This window comes from Ambystoma mexicanum, chromosome 3q (assembly GCF_040938575.1).
Source record: "Ambystoma mexicanum isolate Mex_15411 chromosome 3q, UKY_AmexF1_1, whole genome shotgun sequence".
Lineage (NCBI taxonomy): Eukaryota > Metazoa > Chordata > Amphibia > Caudata > Ambystomatidae > Ambystoma > Ambystoma mexicanum.
In genome coordinates, this window is record NC_090926.1 from 1016349122 (window position 1) to 1016372305 (window position 23184).

Genomic DNA, 23184 nt, shown 5'->3' on the forward strand with positions numbered 1-23184 from the left:
GCTCCCCTAGTTTTGATCTTTTATATTGTCGGACAAATTGAGTGGGAAGGAATAGGAGGTGGTATTTTAATTGTATTTTTATCTGTTTTGTTTTTAGAATCTTGTTAATGTTCACTTATCCTGATGAAGACTAACACAATCTGTCAAGTCGAAACTATTGTTCATCTGTGAAGCCCTGTCTTTTAAGAAGATCTATGCTGTTGGGCACCAATAGTCGATAATTTTTGGAGTGAACTACTGTTTTAATTACAGTGGGATTTAAATTGAATTTTATTGTTAAACAATTTAATGTTTTATGATATTGTACCAGTTGTGAATGAATGCATGATGTTAGGATGTCTTGTTTTATGAAATAATTAAAAATGTTCTATGATTTTGATATTTTTATACTTACATCAGAATAAAATAAAACAATGATTTAATATATACCTCCTCCTTCCCTTCTCACTTCAGTTTTTTCAGCTTTACCCTGGTACCACTTCCTGTTTCATGTGATGGCCACTTTAAATGGAGCAAGGTGAAATGTGCCCAAGATCACAGTTTAGAAATGCATTCAAGTCATTGTGTAAATGTTCAAAAGAAGTTGGGTTGGTTCTGAAGGTAAAGTTAGAAGGTCTGGGGCCAACCCAGATGGAAAGCCAAGGATTTAAGGGTCTCCTTTAGCAATCCAAAGAAAGGATGGCCAGGTGGAACACAGACCTTAAAGAGAGAGGAAGCTCCAGCGGTGGCAGTTGTTCCTGGCAGTGGTTGCAGTTCGTTGTTCCGACCAGGGGAAGAGAGGATCTCGTCGAGGAGGGAACTTGGAGTCGATGCACAGCACAGGGATGAAACCAGCCGTGGAGTTCTCCGGTTAAAAGGTGCGTTCCTTTTTTCAAAGTGGTGAAGCTTGGCTATCCGGCCGCCGGTGTTGCTTGGCACGGGCGATTCGGCCAAGAGATGTCTTTGGAAGGCGAAAAGGGCGAACTGGTTGGTCCCACCAGCTCAGAGGAAGAAGACTCGTCCAGCAGAAGATCTTCTCTTGTCATTGGGAAAGTGGTGAGTTCGTTGCAGCAGGGCTCCACCGGTGGTGTCGTCATTGCAGATGGCTCAGCTTCTTCCCTCTTCGGATTCTTAGGTCCTGTGGCGACCTCTGATGTTCCAGTCCCAAAGGCCCTGCTTTTATGCAGAAAAAACCCCATTCAACAGCCTAGCTGTAAATCACACATGCTAAGTGGTGAGCCGGGCGGCTCACCACTGGGCCAATCAGAGTAGAGTGCGACTTGAGTTGCTAAGGCAACGCAGTCCAGGGTGCCAATTCCCCCCTCCACCCCTCCTGTGGAACCTAGACAGAGTGGCACCATTTGGAGGGCTTCTGTGGAGAAGCCTGCCAAAAAATGGAACAAAGGGCTCGACCTTGGTCAGAGTTACAGAGACGGACACAAACGCCATTTTAGAAAAGAGTTCTGGCAAAAAGACCCAACCGTGAATTTAATATTAAATAAATAAACCAGCGGTATCTTTAACATTGCACCAAAAAGTGCTGCATTTAAAATCAATGGGAAAATCCCATAGGAAATATTCCGGTGTAATATTTCGCGTGGTAACCACTGCCATCAGCCAGAAACTCGGCAAGGGGGGGACTGGACAGTGCCCCCTCGAAAACAGACCCAGGGGCAATCTAATTAACCCCTTCCAGTACGTCCACAATATGATGGTTTGTGCTGTTCATAATTTAAGACTAGTAAAGTCAATGGTGTCTTTACATGCCCTGGGAGACAGTAGTCAGTCCCAGGGTATGGAGTCTATGTTTGGGGGTCACTATGACACCCGTGTGTTACTGCACTGAGGGTGCTGTGTAACACATACACAAAAAAACAGATGATACCCTATGGAGTAAAAGACCCCATAGCCTAAAATCACACAAATAGTCAGAGACATACCTCAAATCGTGCCTAAGAGGGGGAGTAAAAGAGGCTCACTCTTAGCAGGAGAAAAAAACAAACCCCAAAAATCCAGCAAAGCTGCTGAGGGACTCACTAGGTTTGGGAAATTAGCCTTATAAGATAAGTCTCCTTAACAGCAATATAATAGTAACACACAAATACACTCCAAAAATCCACACTCCTAGTTCCTCTAAATCAGCAAATACCCATTTGGGATGGCACACAGACACTTCCTACACCCTCAGATGACTTAAATAGCTAGGACACTGTGGACATTAATATATCACTGTTGCATTTGGAGTAATACTTAGGAGTATGTCAAAGAAAAAGGCTATTAAACCAAAAACATGAGATCTCACTAATATTCTGAAGCAGGTAAGTACTTTTGGTAACCCCCAATGCAAAGTAAGTTAACCCCTTCCTGGAAGGAAGGCAAAACACCAAGTCAGAGGGAAGAAGAGTCATTCAGGGAGCCAGGCCAGGCCAAAGTCAATTGGACAAAAGTATAGGTGAGCTGAAGCACTTCTTGTAGGTATGTAAAAGTCTTGCACAATGTTTTAGAAGTCTTTGTAGAAAAGAAAAATCAAACCAGGGCCCCAAGCTGATTAGGCTTGTGAGGTAAAGAAGCTGATAGCAACCAAGGCAAGTCTCAACTGAGAAGAAGTGAGGTTACATAACAAGAGGTAAGTTCTCTCAGACTTTACAGTACCTTTAGTTAGAAGAAAAACAGTTCCAACTGGCTTCTGTTCCTGTGCAGCTCTGCAGATCTTGTGTTCCTGGGCCTCAGTCGTGGGGACAAGAGGGAGGACTTCTGGGGACTCCTGCACTGCAACAGGACAGTCGGTGACAGAAAAGGACCAACTTCTATTCAGTGGCACTTTGCGGTTTCAGCTCCTTGCATCTCAGCAAATTGAGATGGGCTTTCCTTGCATCTGGGGTCCAGCACTCTGTTGAAGTGGCTCGGGCTCGATCAGTCCTGCTCTCTTGGAGTCCGGAGAGTCTTCCTGGAGCTCTTGGCCAACTTAAAAGCAACCCACATGATCTGGTGTTCCTCTCCCCGGCTTTTTCGGTTCCAGCAGTAACAGCAGTGGAAATACAACCAGGTTCAAGAGGATGTCCAGGTGGCTTACTTTGGAGTTGTTTGCTCCCCCTAACTCAAGGGGAGGAGACGTCCTTGCAGGGCTTCTCTAGCCCAAACTAATTTGGAGCTTCAGCACAGCAGCAGGGCTTCACCAGCCCAACCAACGGTCCAGGAGTTGCAGCAGGTGTCTTTTCCAAGTTCTTCTTCAGATTCCTTCGTCCAGTGGTCGACTCTGCCTTCCAAGCCAAAAAGCCTCGCTTTTATGCAGGTTTCTCCCATTCATCCAGCCTAGCTGTCACTCACCCAGCAGGGTGGCTGTCCTTGCCGGACAGCCAGCCGGCCAATCACCTAGGAGTGCATTCCTGTCTCCTAGGAGACAAAGCATGGGGAGTTTCAGGCACCTCCCTTGCTTCCTGCTCCGCCAGACACACTAGAGTCAGATGCGGGTTTCACTCGTGAATCCCGCCAAGGACAAAACAAACAAAGGGACCAAACCTGAAGGACCTTTCCACAAAGAAATGGCGATAAAAACACTGCCACCTGCCATTCATCGAGGAAAGGGTAACAAACACGTTACATGAGAAACTAGACAGACAAAGTGGATACTAAGTAACCCCTCCAGCACCCTATTGTAAGATAGTGTGTGTGGGTCTAGAAAGTAACAAATGTAAGTAAAGTCAATTTCACTTTACTGCTCTTGGAAACAGTAGTTTATCCAAGAAAAGGTATTTAAACCTTTGGGAAATCTGAAAGACTTCCCTGTGCTACTGCACTGAAGGTGCTGTGTGACACAATGTAAAAGATGATGCCTATGGAGTTTGTCAGACTCCACAACCAAAAGAGAAAGAGTTCAAATCACATACAAAAATACATGAGAGAGTGGGAAAAAGGGTCACACTCTCTCCAGGTTAAAAATTAAAAGTCCTAAAATCCAGAAAAGTTGCTGGGGGTCTCTAAGGTAGAGAGGAATTAGCACATTTCTGAGAATTCTCCCTAATAATCCTTCATGGTTCGCTTGGAGAACCCGAGGCAGATTTCACAGTCCTCATCCCAGTGGTCTGGATGGAGACAGTAGAGGCACTGTAGGTGTTTGTGCTCTACAAGCACATCCTGCAATCCGCAGCAGGAGCAGAGCTTGAAAAGGGAGCTTCCCTCTTTCTTCTCTTCTGACATGTTCGGGAGTGCAGAGTAGGCCCGATGGCCTTCGGGAATCTTCGGTGAAACTTTGACGAATCGTGCCCTTGAAGGGAGCTGAAAATCATTGACCAACGGATCCCCGCTTGTCGGTCGATGGAGAAAAAGAGCTCAGAGGCTCCGTTTTGCAAAAATAGGACTTAACAAAAAAGCGTAAAAAATGTAGAATAGCTCAAGGAGCAAAACATAAGGACTCCTAACACTTGAACGTGCAGTTAAATCTAAAGATAGCTGCGAGAGGAGGGGCTTACGGAGAGGGCAGTCATTGGCTGGGACAGTATGACCAAGAGTACAGTGATTGGTTTAGAGGAGAAATACAGTTTGTAAGTGAAAGTGAAACTGTATTCTTTAACGAGGATTCCCAGCCTGATGACAGGGAATATTCATGAGCATGTGAGTCCATGCCAGACCCAATGCTGGAGAATGTGAAAAGTCGTAATGATGGCTATAACTCAATATAAAAATAATTTTGTTTTAAAAAGGCCGGCAGTTGTAAGCTATGCGGCAAGGGGGGGTTTACGGGGGTCGATGAAGAAATTATATGGAACGTCAACAAGCACTGTCTCACCATATGGATCATGTATATCTCGAAACTAACATGGACTGAAGCTAAAGAAGTTCCAGTGAAGGTGCAATCAGCAAAGTCTGGTACTCCAGCCCCAGCAGCTGTAAATTGGCATGGAGTACCACCAGGTCTATGTTAGCAGCAATGAGTGGCAGCATGGTTGTGCTGGAAAGTGTTTTTGGGGCAGGTGTGGCCGTTTAGTACACTTCCTGTGTGCATCGATGCACCTGGGTGGATTGGTTCCACCTGTGTCCATTTACCGGCTGCTCTGAGATGTTGGTATCTATACCAGAGATTTTCCATTAATACTGGCTAATTATTGCCAGTAGTACCGGCAAATCCGTACTCATACTTTGACAGCATTACTGTTGTGCCAGTAATTTCAGCAACGGGGTCTTCGACATCCGGTATTCCATTAATGGAATTAGCGCCAATAGAAATTCCAGGGGTTCGGTTTCCAGCGCCAGTATTGCCGGCAACGGTGGTTCCGCCTACTTGTAATTTGTCAGTATGTTAAATGTGCTGGTAAACGGTAATTACCGGCACTTTTCACGCTTACCGGCTAACTTGTAATGAGCCCATATATCTCTATTTTGAATTCCTTTATTTTGCTAATTGAACATAGCACCTTACATTGCAGTGCAATGGGACTATTTTGTATCCCCTTAACTTTTCATTTTATGAGTTTATGGTTACTTTTTAAATTTGCCTAAACCAAGCTAGTGGCAGCAGTAACATTTGCTCTGTTTTTTAAATCATTTTATTTGTGCACTTTCAAATTTACTGCAAATGGCTACTAAAGGTGGCTAGCACTCGAAATTGATTTCTGCATGTTCTTTGGTCATATTGTAGTTTGGCCTTCCTCCTGCCCTCTCAGGTCAGGAAATCTTATATAAGTTTATGCACTAACCCCAGAAAAGCTGCCGTTTCGCAGGCTAGTGAGCCTTTGAGTGAGTGAGCCAAGTGGAGGTGGCTGGTACAGCTGGTCCCCGTCCCAGTCCACATCCCCTGGTGCCAGAGTATTTGCTGCTGGGCAGATATCAAACCAGTAGTTGTCCCTGACTGGACTACTGCCTGTTTCATTTGGTGCAGATCCTTACCATTGGTGAGTCCGAACCGGCTTCACACTCCATTTTTGGATAAGAGGACTCCTCCTGCAGCCATTCTTCAGATCTACATTGGAGCCAAGATTTGCCGCTGATGACCCGAGGATGACTTCTGCAGCTGACCAGCATCTTCTCCAGTGATGGACCCTGTGAAGCCCAGCTCCTCTGTCGGATCTCGAAAGACCCTTGCCGGTGCTTCCACCCTTTGGTATAGTAGTACCAACTAGTCTTGACCCCTTCTTGAGGTTGCATACCCCCCTCCCCATCTCCTCTGGAAGTGTCAGTGTACTGCCTGTTCTACTGACCAGCTCCCTCCTCAGATACCTTTCTGCAGCCGTCGCCAATTAGCGTTACATAAACTTTAGTGGTTGCTAGGTTCAGCCATAAGTCACCTTCTACCGAAATGTCAGCTTCCCATCATCAAATGAGCCCATCTGTGACCTAGTCTGGAAGATTGCATGTCGCTGCCTGCAGGTGGTGACCGTCACTAAAACTCATCAATCCTGAAGGGGTCTGCACTGCGACATGCTGCAGTCTTTATCGTTTTGTGCTTACATCTTGAAGTTGGACACAAACGGAAGAAGCACTCAAAGCATCCCTCACCCGAACAAAGAACAGAAGTCCCTGTTAGGCAAAGTTTGTATCAAGTACCCTCTGGGACCACTACACACAACTATGACTACAGGTATAGGAAACCCAACATTTGGTATAAGCTTGTACTACACAGTTTTGGTAGCGTGTTGAGTAGCCAGGCTTATCTCAAGAGGGGTCAATGTGAGCTCTAGTGGAGTTGCACAGAGATTTACAGTTACAGGTATTCAAATAAACTCTTAAACTCAAGGTTTCTTGCATAAACAATTATTAATTTATTTATCAGTCAGTTAGAATAAGCCTTCTTCAGAAGGGAGCAATATAATAGTAACACAAATACACTTCAATACTGTACACTCAGGTTCTAAATCAGTAAAGACCCTTTTGGAATGGCTCACAGACACAACCTACACCAACAGGTGACTTCAATAACTAGGGTGCTTGGGTCATTAATATCTTACTGTTGCCATTTAGAATACTCTTAGAAGTTGGCAAAAGGAAAAGGTTATTAGAAGAGACCGCAAATATTCCTAAGCAGGAAAATACTTTTGGATCCTCCAAGAAGAGTCATACAATTCAATAGGCTAAGCCAAAGTCAATGGGCAAAAGTCTTGTATAGGATAAAGCACTTCTGGCAAGTAAATGGAAAAGACTTTGCACAAGTTCTTAGGAGTCTTTGATGAAAAGAAGAATCAAATGTAGGGCCACAAGCTGATTAGACCTGTGAGTTGTGGAAGTTGCAAACACTCTAGAGTAAGAGGCAAGTTCTCTCAGACTTTTTACAGTACCTTAGAAATGAAGAAAAAGATGCAGCTGATGACTTCTTGTCAGGTATCTTGATTGTCGTGAAGAGTATGGAACCTCCGTCCCCAAGTACCACAAAGAGAGAATACAAGATCACTCCCTATGCGATCATTGGGGCCACAGGTGGGTTGTCCTCAAAGCCCGGATCCACGGAATGTTGATAACCCCAAGACCGCTGCAAAGGAAAGCTTAGGTTAGCAATCAAATGAGCAGAGTACACAAGAGAAACTTAATAGGTATACAGGGGCTTACCTAAACAAGGGTTGTTGTGACCCTATATCCTATGCTTGGTGTAATTCTGTGGAAGATGACACGTGAGCAGGCTCTCCCCGATGGTAGAAGGGAAAGGAGGAACAGCAGGTTGGACGTGAACTCCAACCTCCCCGCCTGTAGTGACTGAAAGCGAGCTGGAATCACAAAGGCTGATGGAGCTTGAAGGCAGGAAAAAACAGATTCAGATAGGGCAGTCTGAGGCAGTCCAAATAACAATCCGAGGTCGAGTAAACAATTCAGGCAGTTTAGACAGAGAGCGTAATCCAAGAAGTCCGTAAAACAGTCCGTGATCAAAAGCTGTGAAACAAAGTATCCAAAGCGCCGTACAGAGTCCTCCGAAGTTAACAGCTGTGAAGCGCAGTGCAGCGGGAGTTCACTGCATAAATAGTCACTGCCCCCGCGTCACATGATCCGCGAGTGAAGTGGAATAGCGCGTCACGTGACCCGGGGTTGTGCCACGTGACCGCTGGATTCGTCCCAGTGATTGCCGTAGTGACCGCCCTTGCGCAGCATCCCGCAGATGCCACGGAAGCTGCCAGCGGACAAATGGGGAATCCCTGTGCCTGTGTGAGCGGAACGCTCGGCCCCTGGGACAAACCCGCTCATGTGCCACTCCCCGAACGTGGGTAAGGGGTAATGAGGTTGGGGGCAAAGTGACTGATGCAGTATGAATGTTGCCTGGCCTAGATGTATGTTCCTGTGCAGCTCTGCAGAACTCGCTGTTCCTGAGCCTCAGTCGTGGGGACAAGAGTCAGACTCCACAACCAAAAGAAACACAGTGTACAAAATCACATTAAAATACATGAGAGAGTGGTAAAAAGGGTTGCACTCTCCAGGTTAAAAGAAATCCAGTCCTCAAAAGCCTGCAAAGTTGCTCGGGGTCTCTAAAGTGGAGGGAATAAGCACATTTCTGAGAATTCTCCCTAACAGTCCCCAATGATTCCCGAACTATCCACAGTGTAACCTGGGAAAATCGGATACAGGGGGGGTAAGTAGAAATAACTGTTCCTGCCCCCCCCCTCCATCCTCCGCAGGGTAACAATGAGTGCAAATCCTCTTTCCCCATAAGTCCCTTTGTACTTAACTCTGGTCTTTGAACATGGATCAAGTATACTACCCATGGGCTAGCCTTAAGACTGGGATAGAGAGGGGTACTTACCTGTCTTTGGACAAATACTTATTTAACTTTGAAATAGTTTTCAACTGTTTTAAATCACCACCACAAGCCCATTGAATCCTTGTTCAAAATAGCTTCCCTTGGGAAACCTGTACTAGGTCTAGACTATGGATTAAGTAAAGCGGAACTGTGATTGTGTTGGTTCTATTCCTTCGATCTGCATCGAACTACTCTCCTGACTTACCTGGTTAATAATTGTTGATGCATTGTAGGTGAACCTACTAGTGAATGTGCGATAAAGGTTAATTTCTTAGTGTGTTCTTAAAGGCCTTATATATTGTTGTATTTTTATATATTGACTGTTTATGCTGAATTATGGTGTGTTATTCTGTGTTGACTCACTAAGGCCCTAGACCACTCACACACACTCCTGAGATTAAGCCTTGATGCCTGTCCACACTACCTCGGCTAAACTCTGAGTATTCCTGTTCACAATAGCTAGGGTGGCCTCCTAAAAAAGGTCCCAGCTGGGTTGATTCTAGAATACCATCTCAACAGTGACAGAGGAAGCAAACTAACCCACGAGAAAGCTGGTCAGCCACAGGAGGGCTGTGGGACACTTCCAAAGTCTTCTGAGGGCAGAGTTTTCAAAGCAGGACTTCAGACTGGTTGTTTACACTGGTCAAGGGTCATGTAAAGGCCTTTTGGAGATCAGCAGAGGAGCATAGTGTCGCCCAGTCGGTTAATGAAGAAAATGCTGGTTGAGGCACCAACAAGTTTGAGGTCTTCAGCAGGCTGCTCAGCTTGGTAGGGGTCATGGCTCAAAGAAAATCTTTAGACTAGCTGCAAATGTACTCCTTTTATCTAGGATTCGAGCTAGATTTGACCCCAAGCCCACCAATAGTAAGTGTCCGCACCATTCAAATTGGCAGGTGCTGTCCAATCATGGACACCCCCTGGCTCCCAGAGTTGCCCAGCAACAGACACTTTGCCATGGATGTGACTAGGACCTGACGGTACCCAACCACCCAGCCCCACGCACACACCACCACTTTGCCCAGGAAAGCTGAAGCTTACCCCAAGAAATAGCTTACCATATATGGCAAATCTGCCCCTTAGAGGGCAGGAAAAAGGCCAAATTGCAAAATGAACAAAGGGCAGTGGAATATCTTGTGGCACGGCCATTTTAGAGCATATGGTACTCAAAAAGATATTTAGCAGCAAAATGCTGCAAAGATGGACACAAGAATATCAATAAAAAACGGTATGAAAATATCCAGTGCTACCAGCCGGTTTTGGCCACATCATGCAGGTAACCACAAAGTTAGCAAAAACAAAGTTGGAGGGATCCAAAGTTTGTTTGTTTTTTTATTTATTTATATGGCGCACCATACCCAGGGGCAACAGGGCGCAGGCAGAAAGAATATGCGAAGCTTACAATGTTACAGAAATATACAGTTGAGATAAAATTATAGACATATGCAATTAAGGGTTACAGGAATGAGAAAAATACAAATCTTCACACATAAAAATATCAATATCTATACAAAGGAGTGAAATATAAAGATATGTACAGGGCTGTTTGTGGCGAGAGCAGAGGCCTCTAACAGAAAGTAACAGTATCTATACAGAAGTGTAAAATGTGCAATTAAATGCGGGGGTTGTTGGAATTCAAATGACTGATGAGATTCCTTCTAAAGTGCAAGTAGGGTTGATCGGCTCTCAGGTTGTGTGGCAAAGAATTCCAAAATGTAGCAGCTTTCACAGGGAAGCTGTTACCTCCAATGGTGGAGAGTTTGAATCTGGGAATTATCAAACAGTTGGAATTGATAGAATAACCCCAATGCACCACAATGGGACTCATTAGAAGGTTGGAGGTAACCATGCCGCTTTTAGTGGCATGATTGCCTCCATACCGCAATCCGGGCCCGAGTTCCTCGAATGAGGAATTACCGGGCCATCGCAACCTTAGCGGACCCGGTAATTCCCCGTCCGAGGAACCCGCACTCGGTCCATCCCCATTCCCATTCGAGCCCCCATAGGGCTCAATGGGAATGGGGATGGAGCTAACAACGGGCCCGTTAATGACGGGCCCGTTGTTAGCTCCCTGGTCCCCTCGCGGGACCCGGTAAGGATGCCTGGTTTTTCCAGGCACCCATTGTGGGTCCCGCGAGGAGACCTCGTAATAGGGTGGAACGGGTTTACCGGCACCAGCACCTTTACCGGTGCCGGTAAACCCATTCCGCCAACCTTATAGTGAGGCCCAATGTAAGATGAAGAGTGAAGTGCATAATGGAGAATAGAGTTCTCCTTCTCTGATAGCCATAGGGACTGATCAGTGACCCCAAAACAGATTATCTTCATAAGGCAGGTAAATTAAAAAGGCTGCACTTGCCACCAAATCATCAGTAATGGTACAAAAAACAGCAAAAATATGCAGGGGGGGTCGAAAGATGTGAATGGAGGGAAATCAGCAAAAACAAAATCTGTAACAGCCTGCATGAGCATTAACAGTACCACTGTGCACCACCCCATACTTCCTGAAAATATTGCTGGCCAGATTCTTCCTTTACCTGTCATATCACCACAAAAAACAACCATGATCTAGGCAGACCACCCGTAAAACAGCAGCCACCAAGAGCTGTTTAGCCAACAACTACAGCCATACTAATATTAGGAACAGCTAGATTACAAGAGACCAACCAAACCAGATGACAGAAGGTCTGCATAGCCACCATGGAGGTTGTGCACGCTCACCAATTGAAGTATGCGCGCCTTATTCAACAGCCGTGACAGAGCCTTCTATAAACAGTCACACACTTATCACAGAACAGTTGATAAATGGAACAAAAGACTATTGAACAGTTTACTATATATTTCAGACATAACATGGCCCCATAACAAGATGGGAACAAACACCAATGTTCCAGCACAGTGGTCCACTCTTAGGACAAATAGGCAGGGACTAGCCCACTATTTTTGAACTTTAAGACTAACACCTTCTTGGCGGGAAGTCGGGCGAGATTGGTCAGAGGAAGAGGCTCAGTTTGAGGAGGAGCTTAAGAAGGGTGACCGAAATAGGAAGGTGTAAATGGTTGAGGTAAGGTCAGAGGAGGAGGTGGCAAAGCAGAGCAGAAAGAAGGAGAGTGGAGGCATTTCAGAGATAATGTGAGATATTGGTTGGTAAGAGCAAGTGGTAATGTGTTGTGAGTGTGTGTTGAGTGAGTGAAAGTGTAGGTGGAGAGAGTGAGTGAAAGGAGGTGGAGAGAGTGCAAGGAGGTGGAGAGAGTGCAAGGAGGTGGAGGGAGTGCAAGGAGGTGGAGGGAGTGCAAGGAGGTGGAGGGAGTGCAAGGAGGTGGAGGGAGTGAAAAGAGGTGGAGGGAGTGAAAAGAGGTGGAGGGAGTGAAAAGAGGTGAGGGAGTGGAGAACAGTAGTGGAGTAGAAAGGGGAGAGTAATAGCGGAAAGGAGCGTTGTAGGAGAGGGGTGAGTTGGAGAGTGGAGAAGTGAGAGGGACAGAAAGGAGTAACAGATGAACATCGGAGGGTGAAGGTTAAGAATAGAGTGTGAGAGACATTGAAGGGTCAGAAGAAGGAAGTACTTCGGGGAAGGCTAGGTGTAATTTGAAGGAGGGTAGTGAGTAGAATAGCAGTGAGCGAGAGGGAGGAGAACATCATGACATGAGATGAAGACGACAGAGTGTGGCTTGTGTTAGGGAGAATTCTCAGAAATGTGCTAATTCCCTCCGACCCCCAGCAACTTTGCTGGATTTTGAGAACTTGATATTTTTTATCCGGAGAGAGTGAGACCCTTTTTCCAACTCTCTCATGTATTTTAATGTGATTCTGAACACTTTCTTTTGGTTGTGGAGTAGGACAAACTCCATAGGCATTATCTTTTACATTGTGTCACACAACACCTTCAGTGCAGTGGCACAGGGAAGTCTTCCAGATTTGAAAAGGTTTTACTACCTTCTCTGGGATAGACTACCGTTTCCCAGAGTAGTAAAGTGAAACTGACTTTAATTACATTTGTAATTTTCTAGACCCAGCACACACTATCTTACAATAGGGTGCTGGAGGGGTTACCTAGTATGCCCTTTGTGTAGCTTCTCATGTAACATTTTTATGTTACCTTTTTCTCACTGAATAGCTGGTGGCAGTGGTTTTGTTTTAACTACCGTGGTGTGTCTTTTCCGCGGGCTGCGTTCGCAGCTGCAGTGAAGCACCCAAGGGTGCCATTTTTGTCAAAATGGCGCCGTTCTTTTTTTTCACCATTTCTTTGTGAAAAGGTCCTTCTTGAGATTTACACTGCGCGCCAAACCAGGTTTGGTCCCATTGTTCACTTTGCCTTTGGCGGGATTCACGAGTGAAGCCCCTCTCTGGCTCCAGGGTGGCTGGGGTAGGTAGGAAGTGAGGGAGGAGCCCGAAACTCCCTGTGTTTAGTCTCCTAGGAGACCCAAATGCACTCTGTGGTGATTGGCCGGCTGACTGTACGGCAAGGAAATACACCCTGCTAGGTGACTGACAGCTAGGCTGGAATGAATGGGAGAGAACGGAATAAAAGGCAAGGATGTTGGCTTGGAAGGCAGAGTCGACCACGGGGCGAAGGAAGCGAAGAAGAACCTGAAGAGGACGCTTGCTGCAACTCCTGGACCGTTTGTTTGCCCGGTGAAGCCCTGCTGCTGTGCTGAAACTCCAAATTCATATAGGACAGAGAAGCCCCTGCAAGGACGACTTCTCCCTTTGAGTTGGTGGGACCAATCAACTCCAAAGTAAGCCACATGGACATACATCTCGTAGCTGGTTGAATTTCCACAGAGTTTCTGCTGGAAACCGTATAGCCTGAGAGAGGAACACCAGATTGCGTGTGTTGCTTTTAAGCTGGCCTTGAACATTTGGAAGATCCTCCGGACTTCCAGTAAGCAGGACTGACCGAGCATGAGCCCCCTCAATAGAGTGAGGGACCCCAGAAGCAAGGAAAGTCCATCTCGACAGCCAGGAACCGCACTGTTGCTATTTGCGGTAGAAGCGAGGAGCTGAAACACTGCACAGCCACTGATTTGAAGATTGCCGGTTGCGAGCAGTGACCGTCCCATTGCAGTGCAGGAGTCCCCAGAAGTCCCCCCTCTTGTCCCCACGACTGAGGCCCAGGAACAGTGAGATCTACAGAGCTGCACAGGAACAGAAGTCATCTGCTGCACTTTTTCTTCAATATAAAGGTACTGTAAAAAGTCTGAGAATTTACCTCTTACTGTAGAGTTGCTTGCATCTTCTACTACTCACAAGTCTAACGGCTTGTGGCCCTACATTTGATTCTTCTTTTCATCAAAGACTTCTAAAACACTATGCAAAGACTTTCGACTTACCTGCAAAGAAGTGCTTCAGCTCATATAGACGTTTGCTTATTGACTTCGTCTTAGCCTCTTTCACTGAATGACTCTTATTGGGGGGATCTGAAAGGATCTGCCTGCTTAATATTATTTGTGGCCTCTTGTATGTTCTAAATTACCTTTTCCTTTAACTTATTACTATATGATTCTAAATGCAACAGTGATATATTAATGTCCCCAGAACCCTAGCAATTGAAGTCACCTGAGGGTAATGTCTGTGGGCCATTCCAAAAGGGTGTCTACTGGTTTAGAGATAATAAGAGTGTGTATTTCATGAAGTGTATTTGAGTGTTACTGTTATTTGTATTTATTGATTTATAAAGCGCCTTACGCCAAAGCGCTGATATTGCTCCATTCTGAAGAAGGCTTATTCTAACTGACTGATAAAAAAAAATAATCATAGTTTATTCAAGAAACATTGTGTGTAAGAGTTTATATGAATACCTGTCACTGTGAATCGCTATGTAACTCCCCTACAACTCACATTGACCCCTCTTGAGATAAGCCTGGCTGCTCAACCCGCAACCAAAACTGTGTAGTACAAGCTTATACCAAAGGTTGGGTTTCCTATACCTGTAGTCATAGTTGTTTGTAGTGTTCCCAAAGGGTACTGCATACAAACTTTGCCTAACAGCTTGACTTGTCTGAAAGGCACATCCCTACCACACCATAGAACTAACAACCAAGAAAAAGTAGCTCTAGTGACAGAGGTCCTTAAGGGACATTATGTAGTTAAGACAATTGCTGTTACCACCTATGGTATAGTAAAGACAATACCTACTGAGTAGGGTGCACCTGGGTTAGGGTGGAAACGGAATATTTTGGACAATACAATGAGGGACAGCCCTTAATAATCTGCCAAATTTTAATAACAACCCTCAAAATATCTCTCGTAACAGAGAGAAAGTTGTCATCATTGGAAAACACAAATGCACAAAGAAAGGGAGAGGTCTCCCAGCCATGGTAAGCAAAAAAGGTGGACTACCCCCCTCCCTGAAAACAAAACAAAAGAAATGGAGTAGGATAGTGAGATTTACCAATTTCAGTTACCTTAAAAGCCAACAAAAAATCCAGAAAATATGTGGATCTAAAACAGATTCAAGGCTGCAGAAACGATTTTAACTCTTTAGCGTGAGATACAGTTCAGTAGTTGATGGTAGGACATGTAATGCACATTCATGTAGGAATACTACACGTTGAACACTGCTGCATGGTAAGATTCTGTAAAAAAAGAAATGCTCGACAGCCCTCCATGGAACGGCCCTCAAGAATTTCCAAACGAAACGCACATATATCTATATGGAACAGTCTTATGTCATAATAATATCGTACACATACTGCAGAGGATAGAAAGGCAAGAGACATCGGGACCTCTAACTCCTCCCCCCTCCGCCCTCAGATTACCTCTTAGCTCATCTTCTTGGGACAATAAGCTCAAAAGGATCTCAATCCTCCTGGTACTGCGTGCAGAAAGCTCATTCTCGTCCCGGAGCATACCAACAGCACTCTGAACACAGCTTCTGATGAGGGTCGTAGTGTCCAGGATCTGTCCATTGAAAACAGAAGCATAGAAAAGATAAGGTCATTTATTTTATCAGGACTTCGCTTTTAACATTTGCAGACTTCAGAACAAGGAGGGATAAAACACAAATGCTAATATGCAGCAACAATATGGGAAAATGCTCACACTTCAGCTTTACATTGTACACCAGTTTTGTGGCCCAAAGCCAACTGAAACTATATCAGTATGCATATCATTTGATTTCCGTAACACACTTATCAACGATGCTGCTTGGGCCATTCAAGTCAGACTGCAGAAAAATCAGGACATGACATGGTACTTCCAAGCTGGAGGCTCACGACTGTGCCCCCTGGGAAGACAAAACACTCATTCAAGGTAGAAAATGCTTGAAGAGGTCTGCCTGGCCCTGGAACCGTAGTCAATACCTCAATTTAAATAAGAAAATTTGAAGATTGTTCAAAAAGGAAATAGGTCTCTCAAACGACACAATAGTACAAATGAAGTTTCTGAAAATGGGCCTCAAGGTTAATCAGGCTAGAAGTGCTTCACAGAAAGTTAAGGTACATACTAGTAAGTAATTCAGATACTCTTATCATATGGGACTCTTTATTAACCAATTTACATGCACCTCACCACCTTGTGGGAAGACTAGATGGGAAAATCTGCAAGATCAGGAGATACCCATCTGCAACTCGCCCACCTTCTCAGGATCCACAATGTCCCTTAACACCTGACCGGTCATTTCAAATACAGAATGTCATGAGGATCATAGGAATGGAAGCTGAGTCAGACTCAGAAGAGGGAAGTCGGCAATAGAAAACACTACTAGGTTATACGTTAAAGAACAAGTTACTTACCTGTAACTATTGTTCTCCAGCATGGGTCTGGCAAATATTCACATGCTCATGAATATTCCCCGTCAGGCCGTAAATCCTCAGTAAAATAAAAAACAGTTTCACTTTCACTTACAAACTGTATTTCTCCTCTAAACCAATAACTGAGCTCTGGGTCATACTGCCCCCAGCCAATGACTGCCTTCTCCCTAAGCCCCTCCTCTGGCAGCCATCTTCATATTTGGTAAGCACGTAAATTATAAGCAACTCACCCTAGTGACTAAAGTACTCTTAGTCCATAGTCCTCTTTCCTCCCTACTGCATGGGCGTCCCTTCCAAGGGACGGGAGACAGAACCTTTTTCGCCAGAAAAAACATTCCCCTTTAAATTTAGAGGCGCGCGGGGTGCGGCCCTGGGAGCATGCGCTCGCTTGACTCCGCGCCCTCCGGCACCACACCTCAGTCCCCATAGACGCGTTGACAATAATTTACCATTGCCTAATGACACCAGTTTTATTAGGGTGGAGGATGGTGGGACGTATGGAGGAAAGGGGACTAAGGACTAAGAGTAAGTTAGTCACTAAGGTGAGTAACTTATAATTACTCTTACATCCCGTCCCCTTTCCTCCATAATGCATGGGTTTCTTAGACCCGCCTGTCCGAAAGCTGTGTCTGACCTAGAGCCGGCGTCCAAACAGTAATGCTTACAGAAAGCCAAAGGAGTGGCCCAGGTGGCTGCCCTGCTGACGACCTGCCACGGGACCGATAGTTGGAATGCAATGGCCGTGGCCTTGGCTCTGAGTGCATGGGAGTTTATGTCGGCTGGAAGCGGCTTGTGGTGCCCCTCATAGGCCTCCTTGATGGCCGAGACCATCCCCTGTTCTATAGAAGCCTTGGATGCTTGATAACCGGGCCTTGACCCCTCCGCCCCTCCTGAAGGTGACAAACAGCGCATCCAACTTGTGGAAGCCCTTGGTCCAGTCCAGACAGAATTTCAGAGCGTGTGTGACATCTAGACAGTGCAAACCCTTTGAGCCTCATCCTTCGGATCGGCAAAGAAGGTGGGTAAGACCATCTCCTTGTTCAGATGGAAAGCGGAGGCTACCTTTGGTAGGAACGCTGGGTGTGTCCACAGGACTACTTTGTTCTTGTGAAAAGTAGTACATGGCTCAGATGCTACCGGAGCCTGGATCTCGCTAACCCTGCGAGCCGAAGTGAGGCCCACCAACAAGGCTGTCTTAATGGTGACAAGCATAATGTCCGCAGACTTCACTGGCTCAAATTGCTTGTGCCCCAAGACGCCCAATACTACATCGAGGTCGCACACGGGGTGTGGACTTTTGATGGGCGGTTAGAGTCTGGAAAGGCCTGTCAGATGTCTCTTGACTATCAGGTTGGAAGAGAAGACCTCCTCCTCTGAGTTTCTGTAAGCCCCTATGGCTGCCAAATACATGCAGCATGTGTCCACCTCAACGCCCGAGCGCGCCAGGTGCGCCGCAAAGGAAAGCACATCGTCCAACATGCACGTAAGTGGGTCGATCTCCTTAGAGTCTGCCCAGTGACAGAATATACTGCACTTACTCTTGTACCGGGACCTGGTTGCCTTGCTCTCTCACCCTGAATGATTTCTAGGTTAGCCTGTGAGAGGCTGAGGTGCCTTAGCGTGACCTGCTCAGGAACCACGCTGCAAGGGCTAATTTTTGTGGGGCGGGGTGGATGACCCTGCCCCCGTGTTGCGCCAGAAGATGTGCTGGGCCCGTCAGATGAATGGGTGGTCTGTCCGAGAGGCTAAGCAGCTCCAAGAAACATGGTCTCGCTGGCCACCATGGAGCTATCAGAATGACGTTGAGGAGGGAACAAGTTACTTACCTGTAACTGTTGTTCTCCAGCATGGGTCTGGCATGGATTCACATGCTCATGAATATTCCCCGTCGTCAGGCTGGGAATCCTCGGTAAAGAAAAATCAACATCAGTTTCGTTTCTGATCTGTCTTTATTGGTAGTAACCAATCACTGGTCTCTGGGTCATACTGCCCCCAGCCAATGACTGCCCTCTCCCTAAGCCCCGCCCCTGGCAGTCATCCTCAGATTTGGTAGCACGTAAAGTGGCAGCATGACCAAGTGAAGAGCCACAGAGGGGTAGGAGGGAGGGTTTGCATGTGAATCCATGCCAGACCCATGCTGGAGACCAACAGTTACAGTAAGTAACTTGTTCCTTCTCCAGCATGGGGTCTGGCATGGATTCACATGAATATAAGAATACATAGCAGTACACACATGCACAACAACGGGCGGTGGCAAGGTTCAACATTAAGCAACTCTTACCTCCTCACCAGGCCCACCTTCAGGCGAACAGGTTGCGCAGCACTGCTTGGCCCACCCTGGACTCCACCCTGGAATCCCAGTCGACGCAGTAGAATCTCATGAAGGTGTGCGTCGACCTCCACGTAGCAGCCCTGCAGATGTCCAGCAGGGGCACACCAGACAAGAACGCTGTGGTAGTAGCGATCGCTCTGGTCGAATGGGCTCTCGGACGGCCGGGCAGTGGTCAGTTTGCCAACCGGTGACAGTGCATGATGCAGCCGGAAAGCCATCTGGAAATGGAAGCCTTCGAGAGGGCCTTCCCTTGGTTCAGAGGTCCAAAGTTCACAAAAAGCTGTGACATCTTCCGAAAACTCTTCGTGCGGTCCACGTAGAACTTCAGCACTCTAGCTACATCTAGCGAGTGCAAAGTCCTCTCGGCCGACGACAAAGGCGACGGGAAGAACACTGGCAACACCAAGGGCTCGTTGAGATGGAAGTCCGAAGGCACCTTGGGCATGAAGGAGTGGTGCATCCTCAGCACCACCCTGGTCTCGTGGAAAGTCAAGTATGGAGGCTTGCAGGATAGGGCCTGGATCTCTCCCACCCGTCGTGCGGAGGTGATGGTCACAAGGAACGCTGTTTTCTACGACAGGAACTTCAACGGTGCTGAATGCAGAGGCTCGCATGGTGGCCCCATGAGCCTGGTCAGCACCACGTTGAGTTCCCACGCCGGGGCTGAAGCCTTCACCGGCGGGAACGATCGGAACAGTCCTTTCATAAATTCCTTCACCAGGCGATGAGACCACAGGGATGACCGTCCTGCAGTTCTGGTGTATCGGGAAATCGCTGCCAGATGTATCTTGATGGAAGCGTGAGACAGTCCAGCCTTAGCCAGCGACAGTAGGTACGGTAGCACTTGAGGGGCCGTAATCCATAGAGGGTTCATCTTCTCTGCACGGCACCAGACAGAGAACCTCTTCCACTTGAGAGTTGAGGACGCCCTGGCCTTTGCAAGAACCTCTTTGCAGTCCGCCGGGATATCGCACCCTCCAAACTCTAGTGCTGCAGGAGCCTGGCCTGCAAGTTCAGCGACTCCGGGTTGTGATGAAGGATGGCACCTCCTTCTCTGGAGAGAAGATCTGCGTCCGTCGACAGTTTGACTGGTGGGGACGCTGACAAGTCCAGAAGGTCCGGGAACCAGATCTGTCTCAGCCACGTCGGTGCGACGAGGATCATCCTGCACAGGGACCTCTTGAGTTGGTTGAGGAGTCGGAGCAGCAACGGCAACGGAGGGAATGCATACAGGAACAGGCCGTCCCAGGGGAACGAGAAAGCATCCCCCATGCTCCTCGTCTGGGGAAACCTGCTGGCGAACCTCTGGCACTTGGAATTCGCCGCTGTCGCAAACAGATCGATCTGGGGTTTGCCCCATCGTTGGAAGAGTCCATCCACTTGATCCTGATGTAGTTCCCACTCGTGGCACGAGCGCAGCTCCCTGCTGAGTGAGTCGGCGATGGTGTTTTTTATCCCTGCTAGATGAAAGGGTACCAGAAACATCCCTTGGGCAACGGCCCAATGCCACAGATCCTGGGCATTCCTTGGATAGGGCTGGGGATCTGGTTCCTCCTTGCTTCCGGATGTAGAACAACGTGGTGGTATTGTCGGTGAAGATCCTCACCACCTTGCCCTTGAAGGACAGGAGAAACTACCCGAGGGCCCAGAACACTGCTCGGAGCTCCAGGATGTTGATGTGGAGTGGCCTCTCCTCCGGGAGCTAAAGGCCTCTCGCGTGAAGATCTCCGGTGTGCGCTCCCCACCCCCTCCAGGGAGGCATCCGTCATCACCGTCACCTGGTGTGCCGAGGTCTGAAAGTCTGTGCCCACCTCGAGATGAGCGTGGGTGCCCCACCACCGAATTGCTTGGCGGAAAACCTCGTTGAGCGGGATCTTGTCCTTGAAACTGCCCGCCGCTTGCATCCAACGGGCGTCGAGGAACTCCTGTAGAGGACACATCCGAAGCCTGCATAGGCGCACCAGGTAGATGCATGAGGACATCATCCCGAGAAGGGACTTGATGGACCTCACCCTGGTCAAGTCCGTGGCCAGAAAACGCTGCACCTTGGCCAGGATGGCCTTCGTCCTTTCCTCTGATGGCGAGGTTAATCGCGCTACTGTATCGAGCCTGGCTCCCAGAAACAGTGCGACCTGCAACGGCACCAGGTGGGATTTGGGGAAGTTGATGGAGAATCCCAGGTCCGTGAGCAGCCCGACTGTCTTCTCTGTGTGCTCGACGGGGAGTTCCCTTGTTCTTGCTCGGATGAGCCAATCGTCCAAGTAGGGGTAGACGTGGATCCCCTGCAGGCGCAGCCATGCCGCCACTGGTGCCAGGCACTTGGTGAATACCCTGGGCGCCGACTTCAATCCGAATGGGAGGGCCTTGAATTGGTAGTGCCGTCCTTGGACCACGAACCTGAGAAACTTTTGGTGTCCTTTTAGAATGGGGATGTGAAAGTACACATCCTCCAAATCCAACGACGATAGGAAGTCGCCTTCCTCCAGCTGGCCCAGCACGTGCTCGATGGTGACCATCTGGAACTTCTGTGCCTTGATGAATTTGTTTAGTCGACGCAGGTCCAGGATGGGTCGCCATCCTCCTGTCTTCTTTCTGACGAGGAAGTACCTTGAGTACACTCCGGAGCCCCGGAGTCTCTTTGGCACGAGCTCGATGGCTCCTTTCTTGAGCATCGCCCTTACTTCTAACAGCAGTTGAGGGACGTGGTTTTCCTTCCTGGCCACGGGAGGAATGCAAGGACACTTTTTTTTAAATTAGAGAGTCTGCCCGTGGGCCAGGGCATCCAGCACCCAACGGTCGGTGGAGATGGACTCCCACATGCTGAAGAACTTCGCCAGCCGGCCATCCACCGGGGTGCTCAGGTGGGGGCCCGACGCTGCGGCCGGTTCAGTTCTGCTTGGAGGCGGCCCTGCCACCTTGGCCACGACGACGAGATCCTCCTGACTTGCCACGTCCACTGTAGGCCTCCTGCGACGAGGAGCAGGCCGCCTGGCGGTACGTCGAGGAGCCGCCGCTGGAACCCTTGGAGGCACCCTGTCTGCCTCTGGCGTGCCGAAAGGGCGGCCGTCGTTGCTGCAAAACTCCCAAGGCCCAAGCCGTCTCCGTGTCGGTCTTGATGGCCTGAAGTGACTCATCCGCTGTCTTTCCGAACAGATTGTTCCCGTCGAAGGGCATGTCCAAAACTTTGACTTGCACGTCTTGGCGGAAATCCATCACCTTGAGCCACCCCCGCCGTCGAAGGCAAACGCCGTTGCCCAACTGGCTGAACCCGGTGTCGGCAATGTCCGTGGCTACCATTATGGCGTGGTCTGACGCCACCTCACCTTCCTGTAGAATATCCAGGGCCTCTGCCCTCTTGTCGTCCAGTAGGAAGTCCAACAAGGGGCGATCTTGTACCACAACTCCCTGTCGTAGCGGGCCGCAATCGCTAGGGCGTTGGCTGCCTTAATCATCGTCGCCGCAGACGAGATGACTCATCGTCCCATGGCGTCCAGTTTCTTTCCCTCGCCGTCCGGTGGGGAAGTTGAAGCCGATGCCATCGCCACCGAAAAGACCGAATCAGGGGTAGGCTGTGCCCTAAGGCACAAAGGGGCGGCATTGGGGACCTGGTACTTCTTCTCATACCGGTCCCTCTTGGCTGGCGTCGTGGACGGGTTCTTCAGAAGAGCAAGTCCCTCGTCCCAGATATCATCTAGCAATGGCACCGCGAGGACAGTCTTCCTCTTGGCCTCGCGCCGTTGGTAGAGGAAGCCTTGCTTCTTCTGTTCTTTGGGGCAGAGCTGGCAACCATGGCGTGGAAGGAGCCAATTTCGTCGAGCGGGGAGGTCCGAGGGGGTGGTGATGGAAGGTCCGTCCCGACGTCATCCGTCCCCGTCATGGCCGTATCTGTTCCCGTGTCATCTGCAGGGACAGGGGAAGGAGATAAAGGCTGAGAGTGCCGCGAGGGCTGAAAGGGCGGGGGTGGATGAACTCTCCTACTCTTGTTTGGAGAGCTTCCCGACAAGCCCGGTTCTGCTGGGTCGGCCGTTGGAGGTAGAGGCAATCCCGTCCTTATCTCCATGCATAAGGTTTGGATTGCCATCAATATGGCCACTGAGTTGTCCTGTGGCTTGGGTTGCAACGGGTGCGATGGTTGCTCCTCCTCCATGGGAACCTTGTCGGCGCCACCATTGCTCTCTTCGTCCTCCTCGTCGGGATTCCTCCCGTGGGACCGGACCTCCTCAAACTTCTTGTCAAGGCCCTCCACGACTTCAACCAGCTCCTCCTAGGAGGCTGTATCCGTGTCCGTAACGGCCACCACCCCCCCCTCTTTTTCCACTGCGGTCTTCATGGGGGTCTTCTCGATGGGCTGAAAAGATGATTCCCTCCACGGTGACAGGGAAACTCTGGGCTCCGAGGTCGTTTCCACAGGC

At 48.3% G+C, this 23184-nt stretch overlaps 1 protein-coding gene across 3 annotated transcripts in view; it reads right to left on the minus strand.

Moving 5' to 3' along the window:
• Nucleotides 1-23184, minus strand: part of RNF213 (ring finger protein 213) — a 3248263-nt gene that overhangs the window by 1078358 nt on the left and 2146721 nt on the right. For all 3 annotated transcript variants that reach the window (XM_069655189.1, XM_069655190.1, XM_069655188.1), the window contains exon 33: nucleotides 15448-15589. In XM_069655189.1, the coding sequence (XP_069511290.1) occupies nucleotides 15448-15589 (142 nt within the window). The remainder of the gene's footprint in view (nucleotides 1-15447; nucleotides 15590-23184) is intronic.